The following is a 17082-nucleotide window of genomic DNA, read 5'->3' on the forward strand; positions in this document are numbered from 1 at the left end:
ACGTCGGGGAAGCCGAAGGACCGGAGAGACTCCAGGAGGGTCAGAGATGGTAAAGACCACAGTTCCTGGATGAAGTTTGACCCCGGGGGTCCACTGATGACCCCGTGAGAGTATTTCAGTGAAGCAGGTGGGCCGAAGCTAGGTGCCGGGACCTGAGGCGTGAATGGGAGGTGGGGAATGGCAAAGGGAGTCAGATTCTGGTTTTAACTCGGAGCCGGTCTGTGGGCAGAAGGACACGGCGGGGCTGACGCAGGGCCTGAGGCTGTAGGATGGGCCGTCAAATGGGACGGAACGTGTTTGTCCGCCCGACGGAACAATCCGTAGAGAAGGGAGGAGAAGAGAGCGGGGAGGCGGGTGAGGCCCGCGGGGCCCAGGGCGCAGGGGCAGGGGCGGCGGAGACCACGGTCCGTGCAGGAGGCCAGGCGCGATGACCGTGAGGGAATACGGTGGAGCCGGAGGGGAGTGGGGACTTGACGGCGGCGTCAGGGCCCCTGGCCTGGAGACCCGAAACTGGTACCAGCGACGTACCGGGAGGCGACCTCCGCGGTCACGGCTCTGCGCCCCCCGCGTCCAGCAGCGCGGATGGGGAGCGACGGGCACCCGCTCAACAGGTGGAAACCAGCAGCCGCCCTCACTGGTTCTGGCAGCGGTGCCAGGCTCGGGGCCACGGCGTCTTCCAGAAAAGTAGCAAAGCTGCTCAGAGCGCGCAGAGAGCCGGGGGCGGGAGGCACACAGGAGGCTGCGGGAGGCGGCGTGGGTGCGCTGGAACCGTCTAGAACGGTAACGGGGGAAGGCGGGGTGCCCGAGCCCGGCACGGACCCTCCCCCTGATAGAATATGCATGATCATGCGCGAGGCCCCGCGCGCTGGGAGCCGGAGGCGGCGCGGGATCCGGGAGCGCACGCCCAGACCTAGTGCCGCTCGGGCTGCGAGGGAGCCGCGCGCCGCGTCCGGACCGCAAGCGGGTGAGCCTCCGCGGGGGCCCTTCGAGGGCGGCCGCCACCCCTCCAGACCCCGGGACCCGCGGCCTGGCCACCCCCGAGCCGGCTCCCCACCCTGCCGCGGAGAGGCCCTAGGGGCTCGGACCCGGGATGAGGCGCGGGTGGCCAGCGGGTGTTCGCAGTTATTGGCGGGGACCCGGTGCGCTCCGTCCCTCCGCGCCGCGTTCGGCCGCCACCGGCGGGGCCCGGGCACCGGGCCGAGCGTGCCTGCTCGGGGTACCCCCGGGCAGCGCATCGGGCGCGGGGCGAGGGGAGGGCCAGCGCCACCCAGCTGGCTCCGGCGGTCCTGCCGCCCTTGGCCCCGTCTCCGCTCACTGCTGTTTATCCAGCAGATAATTCTAAACAAGTGTCTTTAAAAAGTAGTTGGCTCCGCGCGTCTTCCTTGTGTCCTCTTAGTCGAGAGTTCGCGGCGGGGAGGGGGAGGGAGAAGAAACGCCTGTTCCGATCGGAAAACACCGAGAGACCTGAGCATCTCTTTCAGCAGCGAGGAAGAGGGGTCGCCGCAGGATCCACACACACCTACAACTCTCTACTTTTGTGCAATTCCTAACTGCGCCTGACGTCCACGCAAGCGGTCAGGCATGGGGTGTTTGGGCAACAGCAAGACGCCAGAAGACCAGGGCGTCGATGAAAAGGAAAGACGTGAGGCCAACAAAAAGATCGAGAAGCAGTTGCAGAAGGAGCGCCTGGCTTACAAAGCGACTCACCGCCTGCTGCTACTGGGTAAGGCGGGGGGTGCGCGGCGGCGCACGGCCCGAGCGGAGCGCATGGCCCGGGGCGCACGGCCTGGAGCGCGGAGAGGGCCGGGCGGGCAGGGCCCGCGCCCCCGCAGATAGCAAGAGCGCACCTGGAAACGCCCGCGTGGGGGCAGGACACTAGTTCAGTCTCGGTAGGCGTGAGAGATGGCTACGGTCCTCGGCCACAGATCACAGCATTCTCTCTGTTTGTTTGTAGGGGCTGGTGAGTCTGGGAAAAGCACTATCGTCAAACAAATGAGGATCCTGCACGTCAATGGATTTAATCCCGAGTAAGAAATGACCGATTTCGGGTTTGCTTCCCAACTGCATGCACATTTTGTCACTGCTTTCCCGGCCTCCCCAAAGTGTTTTCTCTAAATAGTTAATTTGATCTTTGAGTCGACCTTTTGGGGGAGGGGGGGCGGATATAGAAGTAAGTTGTTGAATTTGGCATATTTAGGCAAATCTTTCTTCTGGCAGTGTCTACATCAAAATAAAATAACAATATATGATTTATTAAATACTCTTGAGGTATTGATCTGCATTATTGATATTGCGCTGAGCACACTTAACCAATGTGTCTATGTATACTTCTCTCTATATCATTTGTCTGCATCTATTTCAATCAACATATGGATAGATTCAAATAAAACATATTTACAGGTGTAGCCCTGTAGTGTTTATATGCAATAGTCATGATGATTTTGCCATGTTACGTAAAACCTGTGTTGTTGTCTAGAGCTAGAGATTGTGGTGTGTGCACGTTTGTTTAGAGTCCAAACCAGTAAAGGTGGATGTTTTCCTTTTCCACATAAAAAACTTTGCACTGTTGTCCTGGGGCTAATGTTGACCTCAGGTAGTACCATTGTAGACCCCCTGCAGCTGGGAATTTAAAATCCCACTCAACTGATTTGGGGCAATGTGTAAAGTTAATTAATAACCATTCTGTTTTCATACAGGGAGAAGAAACAGAAAATTCTGGACATCCGGAAAAACGTTAAGGATGCTATTGTGGTAAGGAATTTTTTTTTTTTTTTTTCCGGCCTTGCCGTGCAGCATGCAGGATCTTAGTTCCCCGACCAGGGATTGAACCCGTGCACCCTGCAGTGGAAGCCACTGGACTGCCAGGGAAATCCCAGGAATTTCTTTTAATATTTGTTCAGTAGTAAGGTTGCACCCTCTGCTCCCTCAAACTGCGTAGACAGAAATTATGCGCTAGATTACCACACATGGAGCCTAAATGGTTTATTTATCCATGTATCTTTTTCCTTCACTCCACTTTAGACGATTGTTTCGGCGATGAGTACTATAATTCCCCCAGTTCCACTGGCCAACCCAGAAAACCAGTTTCGATCAGACTATATCAAGAGCATAGCCCCCATCACTGACTTTGAATATTCCCAGGTAAGTAAATCCTTACTGAAATATTTTAAATGGTACACGGTGGAACAGTTTTTTAACGAGGTGGCTTACTGAGAACCAACGTTAATATTATTTCATCTTTGACTTTCTTCAAAATCTAGCTCTCTGCTTAGGAGAAGTGCTTCCCTCCATACCCAAATATTAACATGTTAAAAATATTAAAGACAATAAGATTGTAAGAAATGCTTTTATGAGTATATCGGTGGGGGTGATGATCAGGGAGACAGCATACCTCTAAGAAATACTGGTAGTACTTTTTCCTCTATGTATTCCTAAATCAACAATTAAGCCGTTTCCCAGATAACAAAAAAGTAGAAATTACACAAGCAGAGAGAAAGGCTTTATGGTGTGTGACTGCATCCTTGGGAGTAATAGAACAGAATTCAGTTCACTCTTAAAAGACATGCATCTTTCAGCTCAAATGAGAGGCGCATGCCAGCTGTAGGTCATACATGGATTACTTCTGAATGTTGACTGTATCCTGGGAAAATGTGATTTACTTCAGATCTGCAGGATTTAGGGCTGCTTTTCTAATCGCTTGGATGGCAATGTTGCTTATGCGAAAGGGTGTTATGAATATTAGTCTTCTCTTGTTTGGTGGACGTACGTTTCTTTAAAATATTGTTATTTGGTAATTTGATTAAACATGTCTTGAAGGAGAAAATAGTTTTTCAATTTCTCAGAAAATCATTTTTGTTAACAATTGTGCCCAGAGAGCATGTGTGTGTGTGCATGTGTACCCCTCCAAAACAGTATTTCAAAGTCTCCACTGCCTGGCATGGTGGTCTTGAGACATTTTTCATTCTCAGAATCCTCTTTTCTGAGGGAAGCTGATGCAGGACCCAGTGTGTAAGACAGATGGGCCCATGTGCCCCCTCCCCTCCCCTTCAGTAGAACACACCTGCCCTGTAGGCTCTGTATCCAGATGGCGGATAAGAATTACATTTTAAAGCTTTTTTTTGCATCCTCTCATGTGATTTTTGTTTCTGATAAGCATTCCCATATAGCCAGTGGGAATTTCTAAAAAATATAGCCTAGAATTTCTAAAAAAACAGAGGTAGCGGTGGTGAACTACCTAGAAAAGGGGGCCATGCCAGCTGGCGTGGCAGGCACAGTGTTTTTTAGTTAACTGTGTCTTTAACTGAGTGGTGTGGAGGGGGCTCAAGGAGACGATGGGGGGCCAAAGCCTTGCTTCAGCCAACTGAAGCTCTGGGTCCTCCCAGCTCACTGTGATGATTTACATATTGGAAAAGTCACCCAAGACTGCAAGGTCCTAGCTGAAATCAGGTTGTTCTTATTCAACTTCAGATTTACACATTTATAGACATGTATTTGAGTTTTAAATTTTGTCCTGCATACTTGCCTAAAAGTCATAATAAAACATTTCCTATGTGGTTCTGATGAAGGGAAAAGTTATTCTTAGCATATAAAGAGAAATTAGCATCGAGATGTATCGATCTGTCACATCTTCTTTCTTCTGTTTATGACAAACTCACATGTGACAAGAGCTCCCAGATTCCATCTGAAATCCAGTAACTCCCACTTGGGTTACTAAGGAATCCAAAGCGCCTAATTTGCAAATGTGTTTTTGAGGTATAGCGTGATTTTTAATTAAAAAAATAAAACTGAAGAAACCATTTGCATTGAAGGCATGTATTTTCGTATAGATATGTTGAGGCAACTTAAAAATGATTATCGGGGGCTTCCCTGGTGGCGCAGTGGATGAGAGTCCGCCTGCTGATGCAGGGGACACGGGTTCGTGCCCCGGTCTGGGAAGATCCCACATGCCGCGGAGCGGCTGGGCCTGTGAGCCATGGCCGCTGAGCCTGCGCATGAGAGGCCACGATAGTGAGAAGCCCGCGTACCGCAAAAAAAAAAAAAAAAAAAAATGATTATTGGAAATCGTAATTAACTATTAATAAAATAAAAGAGAATTGGGAACCAGCAGATGAAAATGCAATTATAATACTTTTTCAGAGGTAATACTTTTTTTGGTAGTTTTTAAACCTACATTCTGTTGTCATATGTGTCTCTGTCCATGTCAAGTGAGATTATGTTTACAACTGAGCCTACACTTATATAAATGAGGAAATTAATATCTAATATATAACTTTCTTCCTGAAAATTGTGTTTTAATATGCACACAGTTTTCAGTAACACTTATTCTATAGTACTCTGAAATATTCATCACTTATATCATTAGATTAAATAGTTCTTGAATTTATGTTTTGATGATCCCCTTAAGAGTGACATTAAGACAAATCTCTGACTGATATACTAATAACACTTGGTACATTTGAAGACAATTAACTTTTGTTTAAAGAAAATGTGTATTGTAAAAGTCATAAAAGTAGAGCTAACTCAAGTATTTCAGTAGTAAACATAACACAAATTTACTAAGTCTAGTACTTATTTTGGATTAAATCCTTGAGAAAGTCTGTGTCGCAATCCAATTCCTTGAGGATCTTGTTTATTTTCCTGTAGATCTAGAACAATTTTTGAACCAAATATGTCCTATCATTAAAAGTTAATTTCAGAGTTATTTAATTTTAGAAGGAAAACTTAGAAGAATGTTTAAGATTCTTCTTTATTATTAAGAATTTGAGATTCTACGTGAGATTATTCTTTATAATGAAAAATCTACAGTATCTTAGTAGAATCCTAAGAATTTCCTCTAAGAATGTCACACTTGGGTTTACTCTTTACATTGCCTCCTACTTGAATTTCAGTTGGATTATAGAAAGAAGAGTGAGGCTGGCGGGTGGCCTGCCTAGGGGATGGTGCCGGGGGAAGTCAGGGCCAGCATCAGGGCCACAGATCTCACTGGCCTCTTAGGCCTGATCTGTCCCGACCTGGAAGGGCTCTGGAGCCCTCTCAGAGGGGATTTTCGTGACCTGAGTGTTTTATCAAGGTTGCTCTGGCCTTTGGCGGAGACGGGCTCTGGGGAGGAAGAGGTGACTCCTGTGACAGTCCGGATGGCAGACACCGGGGCAGCCTGGGTGGCCTGGGATGGCTCACTGGCCGTTGCCTGTTCACAGCGTTTTGCTCATGAGCACGCCAGATCACCTCCGCTCTGGACAGGGCTCCACCCGGGACCCCTTCCTGGGACGGCACCCCGTCTGTGCACCCAGCCCATCGACACGGGAAGCAGTAGGAAATACACAGGCTCAGGTGGTGGTCCTGAGAGAACGCACATCACCTGATCATTTACAAAGTGGGAAAATATTGTGGTTGCCCCCGCACTTCCCAAAACTTTTCGCACAATACTGGACAAAATCACTGACGGATTAAATTGGAGTATTCACTTGTTCGTTTGGTATTTTCTTCCCAAAATGTGGTTATTTTATTAGCTCCCTTAAAAGTGTGTTTTGTTGGCATTTATAAGGGTCAGTGGATAAGTGAGGCTTAGTGAGAAATGTGAAAGCGGTCAGGTCAGTCAGTACTCTGTTATCACCACCCATTTCCTAAGTGAACGTTTATCAGAATCGCATGTGGTCACACACCCGGAGAGCAGGCGTTACTCTTCCCAGCAAACATTTGCTTGGGGTGCAGGCCAGCTCGCCAGAGTGGACCTGGCCTTCCCCGGGAGCCTGCCCGCCCACCGTGGGCCTTGGCTCCACTTCAGAGCAAGTTGTGACCTGGAGCAAGAGGCCTCCCGCTCGGCGGACAACAGGGTGGGAGCTGGGCTTCCTGGGGCAGCGCTGCGGAGGGCGATGGGCTGGGAGCCCTGCCAGGTGCCAGCGCCGGTGGCTCCCAGCTGCCCCTCCTTTGGGGAGTATATGCAGAATCCTGATTCACACCATCCAGGCTAGTGGTTTTCCTTGTGATATTTTAAGCAACTGAACCCTCTCGCTCCCCCACCCCAAAAAGCCTTGGAAGCCCACCGTACAAGTCAGGTAGGAGCGCCCAGGCCGCAGCCCCACAGGGACCCCCAGCATCTGCCCTGGACCCCACCAGGCACCGTCGGAAACCACGGGGGGGTGGGGTGGCAGGTGGCGCCAGAGCCAGACCACCTGGGCCCAGATCAGACCCGTGGCTGGATCTGAGCAGTGTCCCCAACGCCTCCCAGCCTGCCTGGGGGTGTCTCAGCTGTCCCCAAGGGGCGATCCTTGCCTGTCAGATTACAGAAGCCCAGGTGAGAGCCCGCCCAGGTAACCCCTGCCTGGTCTCCGTCACCAGCAGCCCCCAAACACTGAGACACTGTATGTGCCAGGCACTTTGCTAAGTGTTAGGAGCACAGAATAGCAATGAATCAGAAGGTCTTGCCATATAGTGAGAGACAGGTCATAAACAGAAAATTCCAATACGCCAGGGTAGTGCTGTGAGGCCACAGCAAACAAAGAGGAAAGAGGACTTACTGTCTAAGGAAGCACTCAGGTACCCTGCTTCCTTGTCAGAAGTACAAGCTACCCGGACTAGCGCATCGATATTAACACATCCAGGAGTCTAATCTTCTCAACAAGTATGACCAAAGAGTCGACCAGAATAGCCAATACCTTATAGTTTGCAAAGTCCCACCCTGCCCTCTTCCTCTCCCTGCACCTTAGTTTCAGTCAGATTCTCCTAAACCGGCCCTGGTCCTCCTGCTTTGCCACCTTCTCTGCCTGCCTCTGTCCTGCCCTCCAGGTGGCCTCACCGGCCACAGGTTCTCTGAGGCCCCTGGACGCACCCGTATTTGCGAGATCTCAGATCTCGGTCAGACCTTCCACCTTGCCCCTGGGGTTCCAGGTCCCACCCAGTTTTGCCACAAGTTCCAACAAGCTTCTGGCTGTTCTTCCAACCGAGCACTCCCCCACACGCCTCTGCCTTGTGCTGCCTGGTGATGGGGGCTGAGCCGGTCCCCACCCACAGGGAGCTCACACCAAAATGTCCCATTTCCAGAGCCGGTGTCTTTTCAGGACACTTACCCGTTTTGAATTTTCGTAAATAAAATATTTAAAATGTCCTAGGGTATGTTCTCTAGTTATTAAAAAAAAAAAAAAAAACCTCATCCAGGGGCCGCCCTCTGTCTGTGCCCCTGGAATGTGCTCAGGGGCTGGTCTGAATTGGGAGGGGGCGCTTTCTCCATCAGAGACCTGCCTCCAGGACTCCCATGGCTTCTGTCCAAACGCTGCCAGGCGGAGGGTGGCTCAGACAGTTAGCGCTTAGATCCGTCCTGCACGTTCCTTGTGCTGGGGAAAGGAAGGGCTGTCCTTTTAGTAAAATATCCCAGTTAGATAATTAGTCACACTAGGGCTTCACAGAAGATACTTTTTTAAAATTCCATCTTCTTCTTTGAAATATTATCATAAGGGATATTCCTAATAAATAATAACTTTTTTTGAAGCAATTTTCAACTTACCCCCAAAATGCAAAAGTAGGACAAAGAACTCCCATACCCCGCACCCAGGTTCATCAAGAGGTAACCTCTGGCCACATTTGCTCTCTGGCCCTGTCTATACTAAAACACACCTTTACGAGCCATTTGATAGCTGGTTGCAGCCATCGTGCTCCCCATAAATACTTCAGTGTGTATTTCCTACAAACAAGGCCCTCCGCTTGTATAACCAAAGCACAGTTATCAAAATTAGGGGATTTAGCATTAATACAATGCCTATGCAGATTTCACCAGTTGTCCCAATAATTATAGTGAAATTATAGTAATAATAATAATTCCGTTGGTAAACCTGGTCAATAATCCAATGCAGGGTCTGGTGGCCTTCCCAGTGGTTGGGGACATTAACTCTGGTCACTTAGTGAAGGTGGGGTCTGCCTCTTTCTCCTCTGTAAAGTTACCTCCCCCTCTTGTAACTCATGAGTACGTTTGGGGAATATCCTTTGAGACTGTGTAGACACCCTGTTCTTTTCAAAACTTCCACACTCTCATTTTAGCGCACTAATAAATTTCATCCACAATAAATATTTAAGAGGGAAAGCTGTTGACAATTCTTTCAATTATTTCTAAATCCCATAAAGAGAAGTAAATAGAGTGTGGAGCCTGGTGCTGCCTTGCGTATGATAAAAAGCTTGTCATTCATGCTGTTAACAATCAGAGTTTGTGAGGGTCACTCGGAGCAGCATCCTCTCCTCTATACCCTCACGGCGAGAAATCTGGGCTGAAACCACGAGACACATTTTCCCTAAAGTATTTTTCGTTATAGAAAATACACTCTAAGGGTTACAAAGTAAGGCAACATTTTTTTGAAATTCCTTGGAGAAGATGTCACTGAAACTTTAGATCCTTTGAAAGTGTGAGATTTTTGTTGTCAGGGTTCCCCTCAAATTTGGATGTATTGGAAGTTTGTCATCAGGTTTACCAAAGCCAAGTTCACTTCTGAGGACACTTACACTTTTCAGAAGCATTTGACATTAAAAATACCATAGTAATGGGGCATTTTGTCCTTACCATTGCAGTTTTTTTTTAATTTTATGGAAGTATAGTTGACTTACAATGTTGTATTAATTTCTGCTGTACAGCAAAGTGACGCAGTTATGTGTATGTGTATATATATATATATATATATACTCTTTTTCATATTCTTTTCCATTATGGTTTATCCCAGGATATTGAATATAGCTCCCTGTGCTATACAGTAGGACCTTGTTGTTTATCCATTGTATATATAATAGTTTGCGTCTGCTCATCTCAAACCCCCAGTCCTTCTCTCCCCCACCCCACCTTCCCCTTGACAACCACAAGTCTGTTCTCTGTGTCTGTGAGTCTGTTTCTGTCCCGTAGATAAGTTCATGTCGTATTTTAGATTCCACATATAAGTGATATCATATGGTATTTGTCTTTCTCTGTCTGACTTACTTAATATAATAATCTCTAGGTCTATCCATGTTGCTGCAAATGGCATTATTTCATTCCTTTTAAGCCTGCGTAATATTCCTTACCTTTGCAGTTTTATGTAACTCTGAGAGAAAACGTTTTTACCTTTTCATCTATCTCTCCGGAAACGGAGGAAGGAGCAGAATGAGTTGATCTTCTTGTGTCAAATTAAGGCTTGAGTGAGTCAACACACGTGGCTTATGACACAGGTACATGAGGTTTTCAGAAGCAGATAAATGAAGTTGCTCCTGAGAAGATTCCTTTGAAACACTGACTTTTCAAGTTTTTAGTTTTTCATGAGAATGTCATCCATGAATATGTGGGGTTTTTCTTCACCTCTTAAAATAATCCCACACAGTTTTTATCCTGTCCTTTATTACGGCATATAGATTGAATTAAATCAACTTCACATGTAACGTTCTCACTGCACATAGCAATTTCATGTTTTAAGTTGTATTTGTATTTGTTTGAATAGGAAGTGTCTGTGTGTGGCACAAAATCCAAAAGATAGGAAAGAATGGCAAGTCCTTCCTCACTCCTGCCCCCAGGCACCCACGTGTCGTCCCCAGAGACAGCCAAGGTGACGTAAAATCGACTTAGGGTCCTCGAAGAGCAATCTTTTAAACATATTTTGATCTCATAGCAAATAGTCAGTTATAAAATGTCATTGCAGTTAATCTTATCAGTATGGAGAAAATATCTAGCCTGAATTGCCAAGTAAGCATTTTTTCAAATAACATTTAACATTAAAGTAAATTGTATTGAAACTGTTTTGATGCCGAGACAAAATGCCCGAGTGGATGGTGACGAAAATAAGAGAGGTTTATTAGGCATCCATAAAATACTGAGATTTTAAAGTGCAGAAGCTGCAGGTGTCATCCTTGGAGGGAAACCACAAATGACACAGTTAAGCAGAGCAGGACACGGGAGGCCACTTTACCTCTGGGTTCTGTGTGGTGGGTGACCTCTTCGGTCTGACCCCATCCCACCTTGGCTTTAGGATACACCGTCTCCCCCGACACCCAGCTTCCTTTCACAGACCTCATTGGAAGTTTCTGCCCAAGAGAAAGCCCTAAAAATACGTAAAGGTATTTTCCATGTCCTATTCTTCTGAAAAGGGCAAGTGTCCCCAGGTGCGACGTGCTTTCCTCCATCTGCAGGTCATTCCCCAGCTCTGGCTCTTTCCACCTTGAAAACCCACCTGCTGATTTTTCTTCCTCTATTTGAAAAGCTCAGATTCCCGAGAGCACAGTGTTCACGCTGTATATTTGCCCTTATTTAAATAGTGATTTGCCAGGGTCCGTCCTGAGCACTCAGTAAGCACCCAGTTAATGCTGAGTGATCAGAATAACTAAAGAAACAAGTTATTGGCCGCTTTTAAATCCCTCCAACTAACAAGGCTAGAGTTACTTAGAAAGCAGATTATGTGTCATGATTCCAAATGCTTAACGTTTACGCCTGTCCTTTTATCTGAAGCTCACATCATGACTAGTCATGTTGAGTTTTGCCAGTAAACATGCATTTACGGGGTGTGGGAGTCTCTTCCCCTTGCTTGGCACGGCATGTGGCATATAGTTATACTCTGAAAACGTGCTCGAAAATCACGTGTTTGCCATGTGCTCAGTGCTACACTTAGGACCGTGAGTTACACTAAGAAACTCTGAGTTATGACTTCTCACCTCCAGAAACGTACGACTTAATGAAGAAACAACATGTTCGTAATGTGTAACATCTGTAACATATAATATGTAACATAGAATTAATGAACAATAAAGTATCCTGTAATGTCAGGCTACCTTCTGTGGGGTAGACTGGAAACTCTGTACCCATTCAGGGAAGAAGACCCGTAAGAACCACAGGTGCTCAGACCACAGGCTTGGTGACCATGCCCTGGGGGAGAGGGGCTTCCTGGGCTAGTAATAGTGTCACCAGCAGAGCAGTAAGAACTGAGGGTCGTGGTGGGGAGGACCCAGCACAAGTCAGAGGTGTGTATGGAAGGGAGATGGAGCATTACAGAGGTGGGACATCGACCCCCAAACTAACTGGCACACTCAATCAGATGAGTGTTGGTAGAAGAATGACAATTGGTATTTGAGCTTTCATTTTTATCAGCTACAATGTTAAAGGATTTATGGAGTTATCATCATTTATTCTCATCCACAGTAGTGTGTTCATTACCCAGAAGAACACCTTTTACTACAAGTTGGCTGATTTGAGAAATTACTAGGGGGTTCCTACACCACTTTCCCAAGCCTCTGCTCCTTAGTTTCCCAAACCCTCTCCTGAATTTTAGACATTGTCTAAATGTCCCATTGCTTTACATAGTAAATAATGGCATATCATTTCAAAGTATTCAGTATTAAATTTTTAAGGGTATTTTTAATAGTTCTTAAACCATTGTATTTTGATTTGTTTCTTTGTTAAACTGTGTCATCACCTCCCAAAGAAACTCAAACGGCACCAACTGGCATCTTTAGCTGCTTGAAAGAATTTAGGTGATAAAGATTATCATCCATGTTTCTCATTTCTACGGTTAAAAAATTATAAGTAAGTAGTACATCATATCCATATCATCACATAAATTCCTCTAATTCGCTAGAAGTTAAAATCTTTCAAATCCGCCTGCATCCGTTTTATCTAAAGAGGCATCCTATTTGATTTTTTTTCAGTGATGGCCTGATATGTGTCAGGAACCGTGTTAGGCGTTGGAAGTACCAGTGTGAATGCATACCCGTCTGCATGTCTGTGAGGAATAACAGGGTGCATGCAGCGTTCAATAAATAATTAGGCAAGGTTCGCACATGGGTGCAGGGGAGGAGGGATTGCTGGTGAGGTTTGGGTGGCTCGGTCCCAGGGGAGCCTGGACTGACTTGTGGACAGGTCCACAGGTCGACCGGGGACAGAGGGCAGTGTGGCCAGAGTGTACAGTGGGGGATGCATCGAAGGGGTCCGTCTCCCAAATCCCTACATCATATGAAGAATTAGAGAGTCTAGCCCTGCAGAAGTACCATGGCCAGATGGTCTTGGAGTCCCAGCCCTCATGAAGCTAATATTTAGGTAATTCAGCTGGAGACTTTTACACTAACTGCAGTGTAACATTTCATAGTATGACTATTATGGTAGAAATAAAAGCACCAGTGCCGGTAGTAGAAAAGAATTCGGAGGCATTTAAATGGTTGTGCCTCAATAGAAAGATTGTCTTACATTGTTCTGGTTGATTGCATGGAGAGTACATTTGAAACTACTTAGTATTCAAGCTAGATTACTAGCCATGCTTCTCTTTGGTTCTCTTTACCAAGAAGTCTGGGAGAGTGAGCGTGTGAGGCTTCTGCCTCTAGCCTTGTTCTGTGCCCCCTGGAGCCCCCAGCGGCGTCAGCGGGTCCTGGGTCGGGCACACCTGGCAGCCCACCTGGTGTCGACCGTGCCCCTTGTCTACACTCTGGCGGCTGCTCCTTGAATCTCGGCCTTTCAGCTGGTCGTGACTTCAGGGTGTCTGGTCCAGGTCTCACTTTGTAGACCGGCACAGAGTCTTGTGGGCGGTGTCACCCAGACGTGCTGCCCTGGAGGTTGGGTCAGGACAGCGACAGTCTTCGGACCCCCAAAGGCGGTCTGCTCACCATCGTTATCCGTGTGTGGGTCGGACCCACATTTGTACAGAGGAGCTTTATGATCTGTTCAACAGAAACATAAGAAATTGCCCACGTGTGGCCATTTTTGACCTACAACATGGCCGTTTCATAAGGTTCAACCTTGTGGATTTCGTGCCACCTGCCAGCCTCGGTCCCTTCGGTCGCCTGGTCCCTTGCCCTGCATCTGTGTGGCGGGTGCCCCCGAGGGGCCCAGCTCTGTCCTCTCAGTCCTGGGCTCCCTCCTCAGGGCTGCCTTTCACTCTGGTCACTTCCGTCACCCCCACCGCCAACCCCGAGGTGCTTCCCTCCCATCCCAGGTCTCTTCCTGTGTTTGGGCAGAAACCTTCCAACCAGCCCCGTCTCCTGGGAGACCCCCCACCATGAGATGAGAGGCAGCCCCAGTGTCCCCCCTGAAGCCAGTGTCCCCCCCCGAAGCCATGCGCTCATGTGTCCCACGCCCACTCCCCACCTGGTGCCTCTCATTCCTGCGCCTTCAGTGCTGGCTTAGCCAAAGCCACAAATTTTGGGTAACTAAACATGTAATGTGTTTGCTTATCTACAGTTGTAACAACTACAGGTTCACTCAGTCTGTTTAAAGGATTTTGTGTGAAATCACCCCAAAAGAGCCTCAGTGTATGTTGGGGTGGGAGAGAAACAGGATGCTCTCTGCATAACAAGTCTCTGAAATAATTCCCTTAGTCAGCTCGGTGTCCTTTCTTGAGGCCCTTTTTCGAAAAGAAAGGAAGCAGAGTCGTACCAAAACTCTAATCATAAGAGCTTGACATATATAATTATATAAAAACCGTTGCATCTGAATCATTCTGGTGGATACAGTAAAAGTTCCTCAACCTTGTGTCTGAGGATGCAGTCTCTGTGGTTCCTGTCCCGTCTCTGCCTCCTCCTGCAATCTTGGGAAAGTTGAGGAGCATCTCTGGGCTCAGTTTTCTCATCTGTAAAATGGGGTCAGTAATAATGATGCCTGTCTCATGAAACTGTGACGGGAATTCAGTACAGTCATGCATCTAAGTGCTCGAGATTGTGTCTGGATGCTGCAAACGTCCAACAGACGTCAGCCGTCATCCTGGTTGCCCTTTCATGTGATATTTGTAAATGTATGTACACTGCCTTCTGAGATGTTGCCACATGCTAAGCTTTGGAAACTTCACTCAGGGATTTTGTCATCAAATCACGCAGAGAACCCTGTTGCTGATGAAAGGAGAGTTGAGACCTTACATCTCTCCTGAGGATGGCAGTGAGCTCTCAGTGTCCCTGCTGGATTCCTGAGACCAGCAGGGCCCTGGGGAGCAGGGAGACGGGAGCCTCCACGAGGCTGGGATGGAGCCCGACCGTCCCCGCTGTTGGATGTCCGAGCTGCACACAGGCTGCCCCGTCTGACGGCACCTCTGGGAGTGGTCCCAGAACAAGCCTGCCTCTGACTAACGGGTCTGGCTGTGGTGTTTGCAGGGACCTCTCTTCTGTAGCTTTTCCAGGATTGGGTTGCATGGGCAGAGTCAAAAATACTATACTCTGCAGAAAACGTTTTGATCTGGGATAAATTCATAGTTTAGAATAAAAATGTAAAGAAAAACAAAATTGGGATTTTAAAATACATAAAAGCCTATCAAAAAATTTTTTCTCCCCCTCGGTTTTCATCCTTTTTTGGCGATGTTGGTCAATCAGCTTGATACAAGTGAAAATAAGGCCTCAGCTCCCAAAGCCCTCAGGCCACATCCTGTCCTGAATCCAGTGGTCACAGCATCTCTGTCATCCTCCCTGCATACCTCAGGAGACAGGAGCTCGGAGAGGGCGGTTGACTGGTCCAGGGTCAGAGCTGGGATCTGGGAGCAGGTGGTCGGGGCTGGAGCCCGGTGGTCTGACTCTGGAGCCTGCTGTGTGGCCTTCCTGGGCTCGGGAACTGCTGGTCCATCCTGGTCGCTGGGTCAGCCTCATTCCAGCTGAGGGTGTAGGGGTGGGGGCTTGGTCAGGCCACGTGCAGCCCCTCGGAGCAGCCTGGAAAGGGGAAATTTCCTGGAAGAACAGGGTGTTCTCTGGAGTCACTCTGGTCCACCTCTAGTGGTGCTGTAAACAGTCAGCTTTGGTGGCCACTCAGTTCTCTTAGGAGCAAAAATGCAAGTGAATGAAAATGAAAGTTGGAAATTATTGGATCATTCACTCATTCAAGTAGAATTTCCTGAAGGCCTCCTGGGTGAAGGCTAGGGTGACCTGGAAAATGGAACATCCCAGTGACCAAGACACGGTCCTGCCCCGAAGGGCACGTCATTCACCCGACTTTCACTGCAAGTTGGCCATTTCCACGGGCACACTCTTGCAGCTCTGTTCACTCCCTTGCATCATACTGCAAACATTTAGCTGTGCGGTCAATTAATTAATCAAGGTGGAAAGTATCAACCAGGGATTATTTTTCTACTCCCTTGAAGAAGCGTCGTGCAGCTTCCTGAGCTGGTGAAAGACGCCTCTAATAATTTGTTGTTGTTGTTTATGAACTAAATAGGCCATTAGAACGTGGATCATCACCCCATTAGGGCCTCTTCCCGGCTTTTGGTTTATACTCTTCCTTGGGGTCTCAGATGGCTCGTGTTACATTGCTCGGGCATAGTATAAAAATATCTCTGTGATAGGGACCTCCCTGGCAGTCAAGTGGTTAAGACTTCGCTTCCAATGCAGGGGGTGCAGGTTCCATCCCTGGTCAGGGAGCTAAGATCCCACATGCCTTGCAACCAAAAAACCAAAACATAGAACAGAAGCAGTATTGTAACAAATTCAGTAAAGACTTTTAAAATGGTCCACATCAAAAAAATCTAAAATCTCTGTGGTAAGTTTCTATTTTTAACTTTTTAAACTTCTTTTCATACTCTGACACCCGAAATTATTCTATAGGAACTTGAGTCCAGTCCCTAAAGTAGAGGGATTTTTGCATAGTCACGTCCATGCCCTCCTGGCCAGGTATTTATCCTTGTGTGCTGTTGGTACATATTTGAATTCTATTATGTAAGCCCATCTTTTAGAGAAAATATCTAAAAATTTTTATAATGTGCCTGATATTTTAGAAAGGATAAGGTTTTGTCACATTTAAGATGTGCTAACTGTGGAACTTTAAGTATTTTCAGGTCTTCAAAAAAGTCAATGCTTATGGGAGCCTCTTCGGCTCTTTAAAATAAAATATTCCAGCTGTAAGTGGAAGGATGGGGCCTCTCCCCGAACAGTTTTCAGAATTATTCCAACCAGCCCCAGTGAAGTCAGGTGCAGCACGGCGAGCCCAAGATCTAAAGGACTTGAGTCAGTTCTTGGCCAGACACAGTCTCTTAGCCAACTTGCCTTTGAATTTTCCCGTGTGTAAAATGGGGACGGTAATACGTGCTTCATGTCTGAGAATGAATTAGATCTCATGAGAAGGCTCGGTAATTTAAAGAACAGAATAGCCGTGGATCATCATGGTTACTACCGTTGGCCAAGTTGAAATAC

The 17082-nt window shown here is 47.3% G+C and overlaps 1 protein-coding gene across 2 annotated transcripts in view; it reads left to right on the plus strand.

Moving 5' to 3' along the window:
• GNAL (G protein subunit alpha L) overlaps nt 1-17082 on the plus strand; it is a 93635-nt gene that overhangs the window by 17369 nt on the left and 59184 nt on the right. The window contains exons 1-5 of one of the 2 annotated variants that reach the window (XM_030836598.2): nt 843-964; nt 1485-1723; nt 1955-2027; nt 2697-2751; nt 3022-3141. In XM_030836598.2, the coding sequence (XP_030692458.1) occupies nt 1582-1723; nt 1955-2027; nt 2697-2751; nt 3022-3141 (390 nt within the window). In that variant the 5' untranslated portion in view covers nt 843-964; nt 1485-1581. Of the gene's footprint in view, nt 1-842; nt 965-1484; nt 1724-1954; nt 2028-2696; nt 2752-3021; nt 3142-17082 lie in introns of those variants that run through there. The other variant, XM_060310289.1, reaches the window with a different exon arrangement.

This window comes from Globicephala melas, chromosome 13 (assembly GCF_963455315.2).
Source record: "Globicephala melas chromosome 13, mGloMel1.2, whole genome shotgun sequence".
Taxonomy (NCBI): Eukaryota; Metazoa; Chordata; class Mammalia; order Artiodactyla; family Delphinidae; genus Globicephala; species Globicephala melas.